General features: G+C 42.3%; 1 protein-coding gene across 6 annotated transcripts in view; it reads left to right on the plus strand.

Moving 5' to 3' along the window:
* Nucleotides 1-4,518: 4,518 nt before the first annotated feature.
* Nucleotides 4,519-15,422, plus strand: part of LOC148899316 (beta-4C adrenergic receptor-like) — a 182,361-nt gene continuing 171,457 nt past the window's right edge. For 2 of the 6 annotated variants that reach the window (XM_088994491.1, XM_088994496.1), the window contains exons 1-3: nucleotides 4,525-4,857; nucleotides 4,938-6,047; nucleotides 6,111-6,232. In XM_088994491.1, the coding sequence (XP_088850617.1) occupies nucleotides 4,956-6,047; nucleotides 6,111-6,232 (1,214 nt within the window). In that variant the 5' untranslated portion in view covers nucleotides 4,525-4,857; nucleotides 4,938-4,955. Of the gene's footprint in view, nucleotides 4,858-4,937; nucleotides 6,233-15,422 lie in introns of all 6 variants that reach the window. The other 4 variants (XM_088994490.1, XM_088994495.1, XM_088994494.1 and 1 more) reach the window with 3 other exon arrangements.

The raw sequence follows: 15,422 nt of genomic DNA on the forward strand, positions 1-15,422 counted from the left end.
TAATAGGTTAACAACTGTAGCGTGGACACCATCTTTAACACACATTAGCAACTTTGTCAACAGACATCATCGGCAAGGTGTGCATATCATGTGATTCACTTTGTGAACATGATTCGAGATGAATGGATGATAAAAAAAAAACATTCCAAGTACGGTTAGTAGAATAGACAACGGCAATAATTTTCTCATCTTGCTTTTAAATATCAGCACTGTATTTCTAGTGAAGTTGTGTGCAGGCACTTTCAGGTTAAATGTGTTTTTTTTTATGGAAATTGAGCCATTTTATTGAAACCATTCCTTCGGATTGTGGGGCTCAAAAGTAGAAGCCATTTTGACTCAAAGGTTAATTGACATGTCGAAGTTGACTGAGCACTCTACGTAGTTCAAGTGTTAAACCCTGTCTCTGTCTGTCACAGTCATGCAAGGTCTCTCCTGGTTCACCCAACCTTCTCCATCTCCAAAATTAAGCCAGTTAATCAAATTTCCCGCATCCCTCTGAAAAGAGTTTTGGCTGTAAAAAACATGGAAGCAGTTAACAATTTCAAGTTAACCAGGAAGGGGAAAGACTGCAAGAGAGATCCTGGATTCTTGCAAGTTTTATGAAGAACAACGACTTGATTGATTAATTTATTCAGTCATATTTTGATGCCTTTTTAGACTCGGCACATTCAACGCCATCTGCTTATTTCTATTTGGTCTGAAATTGTCTTCCACTGATGAGTGAAAGACTTTATGGCTGGCAACATCTAGGGCCATCAGGAGGCATCCTTTGGGGGAGGGGTGCTGTCATGTCTTGAGTTTGTGAGGTTCTCAGATTTTATGTCCCCTTTTTCATATTGTCTTGGATGCTTTTATTTTCCAGTAATTGTTTCCTCCTGTTTCAGAAGCTTTTTGATGCCCTTGAACCTACTCATCTCGGTAATAATTGCTTCCACCTTTGCTCAGTCTCCATGTATAGTTCGCCTTTATCATGCCATCTTGTATTCTGCCATGTTCAAAACCTCCTTGTGCAGTAAGCTTCACTGTTCTTTGCTAATCCCAAGGCTTCATTTACACTTCAGCTCACACTCGGTTGTCCTAAAAGGACAACCGACGTCTACGGACAAATTGTGTCCATAATTTGTAAAATCGCTTCAAATGACTTCTACTGAGCGTATTTTACAAAGATTCCACCGCATATAGCTATATTTTACGTTTTAAGACACACGCTGAATATTCAGGAAGTCTTGTTTCCGAGTTGATGATGATCCCCACGTGACGTCACGTTTGGAACGCCCCTGACCGAGAAAGCGACAATGCATTTTGCAGTACTTTGTTTGGTCTGAAAACTTCGTGTTGATGCCGAAATTAGAAGGAAAACACATAAATAACGCAATGGTGAATCATTGTGTGTTGCACCAAGACAACTATTTGATACGAGCTGACACAAATTCCCAGCAGACAAATCAGCCCATTCCCAACGGAGCTTGGGTGCAATCTTCTGCATTTTTTGGGTGCTACATTGCCGTCATTGACGGCTCGAATTGATGAGGGAGGACTCCTTTAATCGATTGCAAACATCTATTTCCTCTTCAGAACTATTTGAATCACATTCATAACTGGATGAGCAACAAGAAAGCGTCTTCTCCGAATCTGAAGCCATTGTTTTGATTGTCAAGCAATGCAAGACGTCTTGGCGTGACATGACGAACTCGGGGCGGGACTTTCTGAAAATCCACAATTCGCAGCTCAATTTGTTGCAGTTTTAGCACACTTTAGGTCATTTTTATTGGTGTTTTGCACTTGACTAAAATTATTAGCCTGCATGTTTTGGGTATTTTAGATGCTATAAAACGTTTTACTGATGTCAGTTAGGAAACAAAAAAATGGTGTTGGTTGTCCTTTAAAATAAGATGCAGGAGTGTCGCCTAAAAAAAGTCTCCTCTTGCTTCGTTACTTTGGCTAGATGAGAAATTGATGAAGAGGTGGGCAATATATGTCAGCAAAACAGAGATGATGGGCGTTCTGTGTTCGAGATACGACCGGTGTGACATATCTCGGATGTTACCTGTATATATAATGTGTGTGTCTGTATTAAAGAACCCGTACTTACGACCGCGATCGCCAGACCCTTTTTTTTAATTCTACGCCAGGCACCGCAATGCCCTCACAGCCCAATTTTAGTCAGCCAGTATCTCACTGACCGTGTGGCGGCACCGGAGGGGGGGGGGGGGGGGTCCATCGGCCAAGGCGAAAGCTAAGGCGGGTGGGCATTGGCACTTGGGCATCGGACCGCCATGACGAGAATGAGGGCCAGGGTCCCCCGGCACAGACGGCATCGCGTTGGCGGCATTGTGGCGGCGAGAACGCGGTGGCGATGCAATGAGAGTTTGCCGCCGACGTGATGACACTTTGTTCTGCTCCGGGGCGAAGAGGCGGGTCAACTGAGGGGTGGGGCCGCGGTTGTCCTTAGACTCCTTGGAGGCCATCGACCTCTCTCTCTCTCTCTCTCTCTCTCTCTCTCTCTCTCTCTCTCTCTCTCTCTCTCTCTCTCTCTCTCTCTCTCCTCGCTCTCTAACTCTCTAGCTCTCTCTCTCTCTCTCTCTCTCTCTAGCTCTCTCTCTCTCTCTCTCTCTCTCTCTCTCTCTCTCTCTCTAGCGCTCTCTAGCTCTCTCTCTCTCGCTCGATAGCTCTCTAGCTCTCTCTCTCTCTCTCTCTCTCTCTCTTGATCGACGTGTGCATTTAAAGAAAGGGGGTGTGGACACAAGGGGACACAAGGCTTGTCTTATTGTGCCGGTCCCAAGCCCGGATAAATACAGAGGGTTGTGTCAGGAAGGGCAAAAAGCTTGGCCAAAGCAAACATGCGAATCAAACCTTTGAATATGGAGGACACTGATTCACTGCTGCGACCCCTGAAGGAAATAGCCAAAAGGAAAAGAGGATATATATATAGCCCCATGAATACATCAAAGAATCAAAGAGAAGGCTACAATGGATGATGTACTCAAAGAATGTCTCAGACAATGGGGAACAGAGGATGAGGTGCTGGAAGACCATCATGGGAGGAAAAGCGCGACTGAGCACCAGAACCGAAGAGGCACAGATATACCACACCAGTCAAGACCTAAGGTGTAGGTCGTGCTGGTAGGAAATGGAGCGCCATAACCAGGTAGCTGGCATACTCTACTGTATTGAGTATTGACTGGAAACCCCAAGGTCAAAATGGGAAACACCTCCAAAGGTGGCAGAGAATGACCGGGAAAAATGGTAATGGCCAACCAACCAGATATCCTGATCATCGATAAAGGGCAGAGGAAAGTCATTGTAGTGGATGTAGCAGTCCAGAGTGATGGAAACATCAGAAAGAAGGAACATAATAAACTACTGATTATACCATGGGCTCAGAGAGGAGCTGGAAAGAGCCTCGAAGGTGAAGATGACAGTTGTGCCTGTGGTGGCCAGAGCACTCGGGGCAGTGACCTCCAAACTGGATGAGTGGTTGCAACAGATCCTGGGAACAACATTGGATCACGCACACACACACTTTTTATTTTTATTCATTTTTAAAATTACTAGCACCTGTAGAGTGGAGTGATGGTGGGTAGTTTTTCAACTGCTGCCTGATTTAGATTTTTTTTTAAATTCAAATTAAAGGTGCCCATTGTACCTGTTACACTTGCATTAGTGAGGATTTATAATGGCTCAAAGCAGAGCATACAATGGCAATAATTCTAGCCAAAATGAATGTTTGTAGGTGATCCTGGTTGTTGCTCTTGATGTGCTTTTATTCCATGCTTGAGACTTAGTCTACTATTTACATTTTACTGATTTAAATGTGTTGTATGTGTAAGTGAAAGTATACGCGCGTGTGTGTGCATGCGTGTGAGTGCGTGTGTGCGTGTGTGTGCGTGAATGTGTGTGTGCTTGTGTATGTGTGCCACACGTAGCAACTTAGCATACTGGTACTGGGACGCACAGTCACACAAATGTACACCTCATTTGTGTTTTTCGATGATCCCCTTCTGTAATTTTCTTCGGCTTCACACTAGCCTGCGAGGGTGTCTTTTTCGGTCCCATAATAGCAAAAGTACTCCACAAACCACGTCTGTACTCCAAGGGGGTGTGAAAAACTAGTCTGCCAGCCACCGTGGCGCTGTGTGGTTTGGTTCGTCCGCCGAAAACTAGTTTGTGTGCCAAGATTTAATTCTCATGAATTTAATGTTCGTAAGGCGTAAAGTTTGCGAGCCAAAGCGTTCGTAAGCTGAGGTATCACTGTCCTTGAAAAGAGAGACAATATATTTTCTATCCCATTAGGATATTTTAGAACTGTCTTGAAGAAAGGCAAAGGAAAGGATATCCAGTGCTTTAGTCAACACAAAAATGGAAACGGGTAAAATTGACCGCTTAACATAATTTGAGGGTTAAACACTATGCATCTTCACGTTTGAGTGTTGATTTCCTGCACACTGGACAGCGTTCACACTCTTCAACTCCTCCCCTTGGCCAACACACTCATAGGCAGCAGAGAGGGAGAGCGCGAGGGAGGGAACCAAAGAGAGCATATGAAAAAAGGTGGGCTCTCATGCTCATGCACTCGTGCACTTCTTGCTTGAGCACCACTCTTCGAACTGTCGCAGTTGCCTAATGTACAGCTCTCTGTGATGGTTGCTCTGATGTTGCACTGGCTGAGTGCTGAGTTTTGTTTTTAATCCAACTTTGGACTTTTACCGACTGTGAACTTTTATTGTTTCAGTATTGAGGGAAATATATTTTTGTAGACAACATGTTGACTCCATTAAGAGGTCCTTATTTGTGGAAGCATGGGAAGCCAGGGCTGAAATTTGAGTGTGGCCAAACAATCCTCCTGAGGCGAGAAATGTAAGAACATCTGTTTTTTTTCAAGTAATTACCCTATTTATTCGATTTTAAAAAAAACAGCTGCTTTGCCAAACTTGTAGTGTCTGAGTTGGTGAATAATGGACGGCAACCTAAGTGCATCAGCTGCTTTGAGAAACAACACAGCCCCTTACCACCCTGCGGCGGGATCCTGGATCCTTCTCGTACTGGTTGCTGTCATCATCATCATCGTGGTGGGAAACCTGCTGGTCATAATTGCTGTCGCTTCAACTTCCCAGCTTCAGACAACGACAAATATTTTCATCATGTCACTCTCATGCGCTGACCTCATCATGGGCGTCCTGGTGGTGCCCCTGGGGGCCACCATTGTGCTGACGGGCAACTGGCAGCTCGACGAAACCTCGTGTGATTTCTGGACTTCAGTGGATGTCTTGTGTGTGACGGCGAGCATAGAAACTCTGTGTGTGATAGCAGTGGACCGCTACATAGCTATTACGAGGCCGCTCCGACACCAAGTTTTACTGAGTAAATGGCGTGCCAGGGCGATCGTTTGCTTAGTGTGGATCGTTTCCGCCCTAATCTCCTTTGTGCCAATTATGAAAGGATACTGGCGAGCAGACGATGAATACGAAGCCAGACTGTGCTACGATGATCCCGCTTGCTGTGACTTTGTCACCAACCGGGCTTATGCCATCATATCTTCCACGGTGTCTTTTTATATACCTCTCTTTATCATGATATTTGTGTATGCAAAGGTTTTCTTAATAGCAAGATTGCAGGTGCAGCTCATTGATAAAAGCCGAATGCGTTTCAAGCACGAGTGTCCAACAACGCAAGTGGACAATCCGGCCCTCCAGTCGGAATGCGTAAACCAGGGTATGCGCAACGGTGGAATGGGGCGGAAAGGCGTCAAGCGAAGACCATCCCGGTTATTACTTGTTAAAGAACACAAGGCCCTCAAAACTTTGGGTATCATCATGGGAACGTTTACGATATGCTGGTTGCCGTTTTTTGTCGCCAACATCATCAACGCTTTTGACCGTAGCGTTCCGTCGGAAAGGATCTTCAGACTCTTAAACTGGCTGGGTTATGTCAACTCTGGCCTCAACCCCATCATCTACTGCCGGAGCCCAGAGTTCCGCGCTGCCTTCAAGAACCTTCTAGGCTGTCCATGGCTGTCCACCCTGGGGCTCAACACATTCTATAAAGAGGTGCAGACTCGCTGTTGCTGCTTACAATGGCAGGCTGAGTCAGGCCTGGCTGGTTCTTTCCAGAAAACTCCAACTGGTAGCGTGGCTAGTACTCAAGGGAACAAGAGTGAAGACGCTTCCCCGGTTACTCTGCAGTCCAGCGGCAGCACACAGTTCAATGACGGATCACAACCGGACGCCAGATCGTAAGTGTTTTTTTTTCTTTTTTGACTCTTATTTTCATTTTCTTCCAAACTGTTGCCATGACCTGTACACTTAAATGTGCATTGTTTTATGAAATCAGATGTTTTTTGCACATTGCTTGTTTTTACGAACAAATAATTACTTATCATAGAAATGTGATACGGAGGAACATCGGCAGCAATGCCCTCATTTCACCCTTGTGATCCTCAACATATTTAAAGGACAACCGACACCATTTTTTTGTTTCCTAACTGACATCAATACGTCTGTGTAAGCTCTCAGTCGTACAGGAGTGGTCCATCGATGAGAAGGTTTCTTCAGCCGTCATCTGTACAAAAGTGATTGTACTGAAGAAACCTTCTCATCGATAACTGACATCAAAAAAACGTTTTATAGCATCAAATGCGAAACACCAATAAAAATGACTTAAAGTGGGCTAAAACTTCAAAAAAAAAAAGAACTGCGAATTGGGCATTTTCAGAAAGTCCCGCCCCTTGTCCGGAAGCGTCGGTTCTCCTCTAAGTATAGTGTGAGTGGGCTGTTCATCAACAACCAACGAGAGTCAAGGCAAAAAAAACAAAACAAAAAAAAAATGAGTCTCGTTAGGCTTTTTAACCACATCGACATCTTGTTGCAGTTAAAGAATTGTGTGAAAAGGCACAAGTTTTTTGGCCTCAAACAACTCGAAGCTGCAGTGGGCAAAAGATCCACATGAATGACAGTCCAGGCAGGGGTACAACAGGTGTAAGGTAAAGTTTTTTAAAAAGCAAAAGTTCATACACTATTAGTGTCAAAAGGACTTGCCCATGGCCTGAGTAGAATCGGCAAACTGGCAATGAGACCAGACCCACGAGGGGAATATACTGTATACTGTATAGGGGTTTGATGGATGAAACAGGTAAGGGCAAAACAACCATGGACCAGGTGACAGAAACGAGGGCGGGGCGGTGAAGCAGAGAGCATGCTGTTTGATTACAACATAACAAAATTATGAAAAGGAAACGGATCCAACTTATTCCCGATAGATTTATTGTTTAAAAAGGTTTTTGATTATTAGCAGGGTTTCTGTGAATTCTCGGAAAAAAAGCAAAATAATAGGTTCATTAATCAATCGTAAAAAAATCGGAAAGCTGAAAATTAAGAAATGCTACAAGTAAACACGTTTCATTGGGAAATGTTAAAATCATGTTCAGCATTGGAATTTAGAAATATTAACTTAATCGTCTGACAAAAATGGTTTTCATTTGACATGTCACATTACGTCTGTGTAAGCTCTCAGTCGTACAGGAGTGGTCCATCGATGAAAACGTTTCTTCAGCCGTCATCTGTCCTTCTTTGAAGGTGTCGGACAATTCGCTTCTTATCCATGAAACTTCATCAGCAAACTAAAATCTTACTGGTCGTTTAGGCCCTATATATATACATATCCCTACTATCCAGACATGGCGGTGCCGGACTCTGCTATGATAGGTCCCTGCTCTCAGGTTGGGGGGAGCAGAGGACTACTCCCTGCAGCTCCACTGATTGTTCCTATTGTTTTGACTAACGACTGGCCTGATTGCCCCACTTCCACCGGTATCACCTCGTCAGTATTACTAATCATATGATGCCTAAGCAGGCTGTTGTACGAACGCTCCAAATTGAACCTCACACCACCATATCTGTTTAGTGAAGGATTTAGCTGTTTTATGAAAATTGCTTCTTTTACTCCCCTTTCAAACCATCTGTTCTTTCGCTAAGATTTTAACCTCATTGTCAAATGAGTGGTTGCTAGCTTTTAGGTGAAAGATAGGCTGCCAAATGAAAAACAAAGTAATGTAGTTTATTCAATACATTGTAAGAATAAAAACTGTTAAGAGCAGTACATTGGGGAGACTAAACAAATTCTCAAAAAAAGACTTTATCAACATTGCAGGGATAATACTAGTGGGCCTCAATCGGCAGTACATGCGCACCTAAAAGCTAGCAACCACTCATTTGACGACAATGAGGTTAAAATCTTAGCGAAAGAACATAGATGGTCTGAAAGGGGAGTAAAAGAACTGATGTTCGTAAAACAACTAAATCCTTCATTAAACCAATATGGTGGGGTGAGGTTCAATTTGGATCCTTCATACAATAGCCTGCTTCGGCAACATAGGATTAGTAATACTGATGAGGTGATACCGCTGGAAGTGGGGCAATCAGGCCAGTCGTTAGTCAGACAATAGGAACAATCAGTGGAGCTACAGGGAGTAGTCCTCTGCTCCCCCTAACCTGAGAGCATGGACCTATCATAGCAAAGTCCGGCACCGCCATGTCTGGACAGTAGGGATATATATATATATATATATATATATATATATATATATATATATATATATATATATATATATATATATATATATATATATATATATATATATAGGGCCTATACTACCATTAAGACTTTAGTTTGCTGACGAAGTTTCTTGGATAAGAAGCGAAACGTCCGACACCTTCAAAGAAGTACAGATGACGGCTGAAGAAACCTTTTCATACATGTCAGATTAGTTAATTTTGTTCATAATCCTGAATATTTATATGACAGCAGAGTTTAATTTATTAATTCAATAGAGATGTCCACATTAGGCTTTCTTCAATGCTATCAGCCGAACAGTACCGAAAATAAATCTTTTGAACCATTTGCTGTTAAACATACAGTAAAGTCTCGTTATATCGATATCGGATATATCGATAGTCCCGGTTATATCGATACTATTTCTATGCACGCACGGAGAAAATTACATGCAAACAGGGTCGGATCTATCGATAGTCCCGGTTATATTGATACTATTTCTATGCACGCACGGAGAAAATTACATGCAAACAGGGTCGGATCTATCGATAGTCCCGGTTATATCGATATTTTTTCGGACTCCCTTGAATATCGATATAACGAGACTTTACTGTAATACAATTAAACAAGAACTTAACACTTGAATTATAATACAAAGGGACTGCTACATTATCATTTCATTTATAAAGTGTATAATTCATTTCCTGAATTGGAAACGATTATATAATTAATGGAGCCTTTTTGCGGTCAGTATTGAGAAAGGGGATTTACTGCCCCTGTACGGCTGACACATGGACATTTGCGGCACACATCAGCAAATATTACTTTGGCTCCTTGCCAGTGGTGAGGGTCTTTGAGGACCGTGCTCACCACTAAGCACATCAGATAAATCTTTATCATACACGCACAGAACACTCTGTCCAATTAGCTGTGCAGGTTGTTTACCACATAGTTTATACCCAAGTTGGAACGGCATAACATTTGGCTCGATGTCATACCCAAGTGCAGCCACAATCAAACAACATTGACAATTTTAACCAAAGAAACATGAATGTGAACCGTAAGTACCAGTGGCTAATACAAATAACATAATAAGTAATGTTCGTGTGTAGTATTGAATCAATATTTCATGAACTTTAATGCAAAGTCATGCCTTCAATATGAATAATTAACACTTGACCCATTTAAAACCACACACTTATTAAAGGTTGCTAAATAAGTTATTAACCACTTTAAAATATTCTAAATCCATAATAACTTGACATGTTCTTTTGACTTTAAGATGGCGCCGCGAGAGTGGCTCCTTTTCCAGCAGCTCCTGTATTTTGTTTTTCGACTTCTTTCTTTCCTTTCATCTTCCTTTCATAACTTTGCTGTAAATTTCTCCACTGCGAGACTAATAAAGGTAAACCCAATCCAATCCAATGTGTTATCGATTACAACACTTAAACATATAACAACTATAATCAGATTTTTTTCTGTTTGCTAGATTTTAATTATTGTAATTGATTTTACCTATAGTACACCTATATTACCTACATGATCTTATACGAAAGCAAATCAAACTTGAAAAAATGTGAAATGCCATGCTCATCTATTGAGCTAGCTAGCAACACAGCTAGCCAACAACCGAGCAAGCAAGCAAGCAAGCGAGATAGCTCTCTTTCTATTTAGCTAGCTGGATAAGCCCTTACATCGCAGGTGTCGAAGTAAAGGCCCGGGGGCCAAATCTGGCATTTTATTCGGCTCGCAAAAGCAAATCAAACTTGTGAAATTCTATGATGCTTGCTAAAGTCTAAACTAAAATTTCAAATTGTAAAAATGGCGAGTATAGTTTTGCTTTTTTGAATGTTGCTGTGCCGATGACCATTTTGTGTTTGGGAGCCTTTTACTGAGCGAGTTGCTTCTTCTGTAGCCACAGGGGGACATAAGTCTTCTTGTGCCGGTCCCAAACCCGGATAAATACAGAGGGTTGTGTCAGGAAGGGCATCCGACGTAAAAGCTTGGCCAAAACATCATGCGCATCAAACCTCTGAAGATGCAGAACAGACTTTCATGGTCTTATATGTGGTCTCCTTTGGTGGCACCATATATTTTGTAGAAACGACTGCTGTTTCCAGATCAGATTTGAAACAAAATCATTTGTAGCACTAGTTTTAGCCTAGTTGTGAGCCATGTGCCTGTCAAGGATGAGTTTAGACGTTTCGAATGGTATTCATAAGCATACCCGTAACAAAGGTATTCATTCATTTATATGACAACATACAATTGGCTGCACCATGTCTATTTCATTATGTAACTTAGTTTTATGGAATCTTGATATTTCAATGATAAATATTTGTTCTTTGCTTTACAGCACTGCATGTATCATGAATACTCCAAATTGCATTTTACTGCCATCACCAATATCGCTATGAAGCAGGAGACAGTGAACCATATGAAAATGTCATTTTAAGTGAGATTAATGAATGAACTATCAACCTCAAACACTTGTTTTTTAGTCAGCTAAACTGTCCGTCTGCTTCAGAGCAGACTATTGACAGCTGTGACTGGACAAAAAAGTCAATATGAAGCCCGATCTTTTGAGTGCTCAGGGACTTCACATTAGGGTGACTCTCAATACTCGGGCTACTTTGTTTTCAGAGAAATGCCGCATTCATTTCACGGCAGCCCACAAAGTCTCGCTCGAACAGTACACAACATCCTAATCCAAAGGGTTATTGTTCAAGCATTATTACCAATTTAGTGTTTCTTGTGTTGTGTTTTCAGAATCATTAGTTGGAGTTATTGCAAGTTGAAGCAGAGGCTAAGGCTTATTCAATCTCCTCCCTTACATATAATAATGAGAATAATGTTAAGAAAATCTAAATCTGCACATAAGCCTTTGATATGCAACTCAAATATGTTTATATTGTGCCTTTCAAACAATGTATTGATCACATTCTGCCACCTTGGTTGTAAAATACGTTGTGAAGTAAATTGCTGTCCAAAATAATCCTTAATTAATGTTGATGGGGGTTGACATTAAAAAAATGTTCTCAATTAACCTGCCTAACATGAAAGAATTTCCTCATTGATCAAAATATAATGGAAAAATAATCAGCTTTAATAAAAATTAGAAATATTTCTTCAAGTTTACAGCATTGAAAAAATAATTCATTCAAATTGGCATTATTATTCACCCCACTCATGGAAGCATGGAAGTGTCAGTTGATCATACATTTCAGGTTCTGACAGTACACTCAGGTGGGCCTTAAAGGACAACCGACGTCACTTTTTTGTTTCCTAACTGACATCAGAAAGACGTTTTATAGCATCTAAAATACCCAAAACTAGCAGTGTATTTTTATTTAAATGCAAACACCAATAAAAATGACTTAAAGTGTCCAAAATCTGCAAAAAAATTGAGCTGCGAATTAGGCATTTTCAGAAAGTCCCGCCCCCAGTTCGTGACGTCACGCCAAGACGTCTTGCATTGCTGGAGAATCAAAACATTGGCTTCAGATTCGGAGAATATGCTTTCTTGTTACACATCCAGTTATGAATATGATTCAAATAGTTCGGAAGAGGAAAGCAAGCATGTTTGCAATCGATTAAATAATTAATTCCGTGCCATTTTGAGGCAACATTGGGGGGAAATGTCTCACCCAAAAAGAGGCAGAAAATGGCCACCGAGCTCCTGTGAGGATTGAATCAGCCCGTTTCCACAGGCTGATAAATTCCTTCCATGGAGCTTGGACGCCCTCTTCTGGCTATTTCTGGTGCAACACGAGGTTTTCAGACCAAACAAGCATTGACGTAATGGGAGGACTGCTACAATGTGTCCTTTTTTTTGGTCAGGGGCGCTCCTTCAGTGACGTCACGTACAGACTCGTCACCAACTCAAAAACAAGACTTCCGGAATATTCAGCATGAGTCTTAAAACGTAGAATATAGCTATATGCGGTGGAATCTTTGTAAAATACGCTCAGTAGAAGTCATTGAAGCCATTTTACAAATTATGGACACAACTTGTCGTTGTGACGTCGGTTGTCCTTTAAGGTTTTTCATGAATTTATTGGATTGGATTGGATTTGCCTTTATTAGTTTCGAAGTGGAGACATTTACATTTCACAGCAGCAAGGCGAGTTTGTGCAAACGAAAGCATACCACACCAAACAGGATGGAGGCAGTGATCTGATAGAGCAGGGGTGCTCATTACGTCGATCGCGATCTACTGGTCGATCGCGGAGGTAGTACTGGTCGATCGCTGCGTGACAGTAAAATAAACATTTGTCAGCCAATCAAACGTCCCGTCACTTGATTGACATACAGGGCAACCATTCAGATGATAACTGAATTTTTACCTTTAGGTCGCCGTGCATGCATAAACAACGGCGCTAAACACAGCAAAATTTACAAGCTAGTCAGCGAATTACCTCAGATTTTAAGCCCTTGCTAAAACATATGGTGATCAAAATGAGTGAGAAAGCGGGACCAAGTAAGGGGGCAAAACATATTACTTTCATACGGAATGGGAAAATGTGGAGCGCCATTTTCGGACTGTTCATGGAAAATACGACATTGACTTCCCGCCGAAAAGCCAGCTGAGAAAGAGAACGGTGGACGAACTAAAATCCCAGTTCGTCTGTGTAAGCTCTCAGTCGTACAGGAGTGGTCCATCGATGAGAAGGTTTCTTCAGCTGTCATCTGTACAAATTTGAAGGTTTCGGACGTTTCGCCTCCTATCCAAGAGGCTTCGTCAGCGAACTAAAGTCTGACTGGTCGTATCGGCCCTATTTATATATCCCTAATGTCCAGCCATGACGGCGCCGGACACAGCTATGATAGGTCCCTACTCTCAGGTTGGGGGGAGCAGAGGACCACTCCCTGTGGCCCCACTGATTGTTCCTACATTCCTGACTAACGACTGGCCCATTTCCCCCACTCCCACCGGTATCACCTCATCAGTATTACAAATGTTGCCTAACCTGTTTTGCCTAAGCAGGCTATTGTATGAACGATCCAAATTGAACCTCACCCCACCAGACCGGTTTAATGAAGGATTTTGTTGTTTTATAAGAATCGCTTCTTTTGCTCCTCTTTCAAACCATCTATGTTCTTTCGCTAAGATTTTAACCTCATTGTCGTCAAATGAGTGGTTGCTAGCTTTTAGGTGCAAATGTACTGCCGATTGAGGCCCATTTGTATTATCCCTGCGATGTTGATAAAGTCTTTTTTTGAGAATTTGTCATGTTAAGGCAAAAATTAGTCCATCCAAAAGATAGGCTACCAAATGAAAGTTTATTCCATACATTGTAAGAATGAAAATTGTAAAGAGCAGTACATTGGGGAGACTCAACAAATTATTATGTTTTACATTATGTTTTGCATTTTTGTCGTGGGTAGATCATTTTGACTTGGTAGTAAGTAGCTCGTATGCTGAAAAAGTGTGAGCACCCCTGTGATAGAGACTACATGCTACACACCCTGGTACAGTAGTGGCCCAGTATTTGCTACTGTCTTCCATGCAAATGGTGCAGATTCAATTCCTGGTCAGGATCCTCATACCCAGAAAAAGTGGTGTGTCTTGCCAGAAAGTCAAAAAACTAGCCAATATATAATGTGGCTGACTAGACCGCAAAAATTCAGTACAACCGATTCTGATGTTTTAGATTTTGTTCCTTTAGTTTCGCGGGGGATGCTAGAGCCTAGCTCAGCTGTCTTCGGGCACGAGGCGGGGGACACCCTGAAAACCCACACCCCATTATTATTATTCGAGAGGTTAGCACACCGGCTTCACAGTGCGGAGGTTGCCGGTTCGCGTCCCGGTCCGGCCTCCCTGTGTGGAGTTTGCATGTTCTCCCCGGGCCCGCGTGGGTTTTCTCCGGGTCCTCCGGCTTCCTCCCACACTTCAAAAACATGCATGGCAGGCAGATTGACCACTCCAAATGTTCCCTAGGTGTGAGTGTCCTCCCACACTTCAAAAACATGCATGGCAGGCAGATTGACCACTCCAAATGTTCCCTAGGTGTGAGTGTGAGAGTGACTGTTGTACGTCTTTGTGTGCCCTGTGATTGGCTGGCAACCAATTCAGGGTGTCCCCCGCCTTGTGCCCGAAGACAGCTGAGATAGGCTGCAGCACCCCCCGCGACCCTAATGAGGACTAAGTGGTATGGAAAATGGATGGATGGATGGATTTTGTTCCTGCTGACTTTATTTTAATACAAATTGTCAAACACAACCTCCTGCTCGCTCCTGCCTGCTTTTTGGGATCCACAACCGTTATCACCACCTGGCAATCCGTGACAAGTTATTTCCATCTACAGTATATTTCTCTTGTCAGTATAGAAGCGTGCCAGTCTTTCTGTACAGACATGTCAGAAGGACTTCATAGCATCAGTCTTTGTGTTGGGTTGAGAGAAACTGATGTAGTTCCATGAGAGATCGCAGGACTTGGTGATGCTTGCTGTCATGAGCAAACAAACACAAAAAAAAGAAAACATAATAAATGGCAAACGGGAGTTACATTGATAGCAACTGCCTTTCCTCCCAAATAAGGCTATCGTGGTTTGACTGTTAAACTAATCGGTACACACTTCTCTGATTGCAACTGATATTCCATACAAGGCATGATCAACTCAAGCCAACGAGCTGCACAATTGCATTCAACTGAGGTCAATTTTATACGACCCCTCCCCTACCAACATCCCAACAAACAAAATAGGCATCTCACATACAAGGACACAGGACTCTCAACAGTCAGATGTACCCATTTACTTCTTCCAGCAGTTCACAATAATGATGTCAAAAACCCAACCAGACATGAACTAGAAAGTGTTCTGGTTCATTAAACTTCACTAACCAAAGAAAATATTTTCCTATTTTTTTCCTGA

The sequence above is a fragment of the Hippocampus bargibanti genome, linkage group LG04 (assembly GCF_051943395.1).
Source record: "Hippocampus bargibanti isolate YZ-2025 linkage group LG04, ASM5194339v1, whole genome shotgun sequence".
NCBI classification, from domain to species: domain Eukaryota; kingdom Metazoa; phylum Chordata; class Actinopteri; order Syngnathiformes; family Syngnathidae; genus Hippocampus; species Hippocampus bargibanti.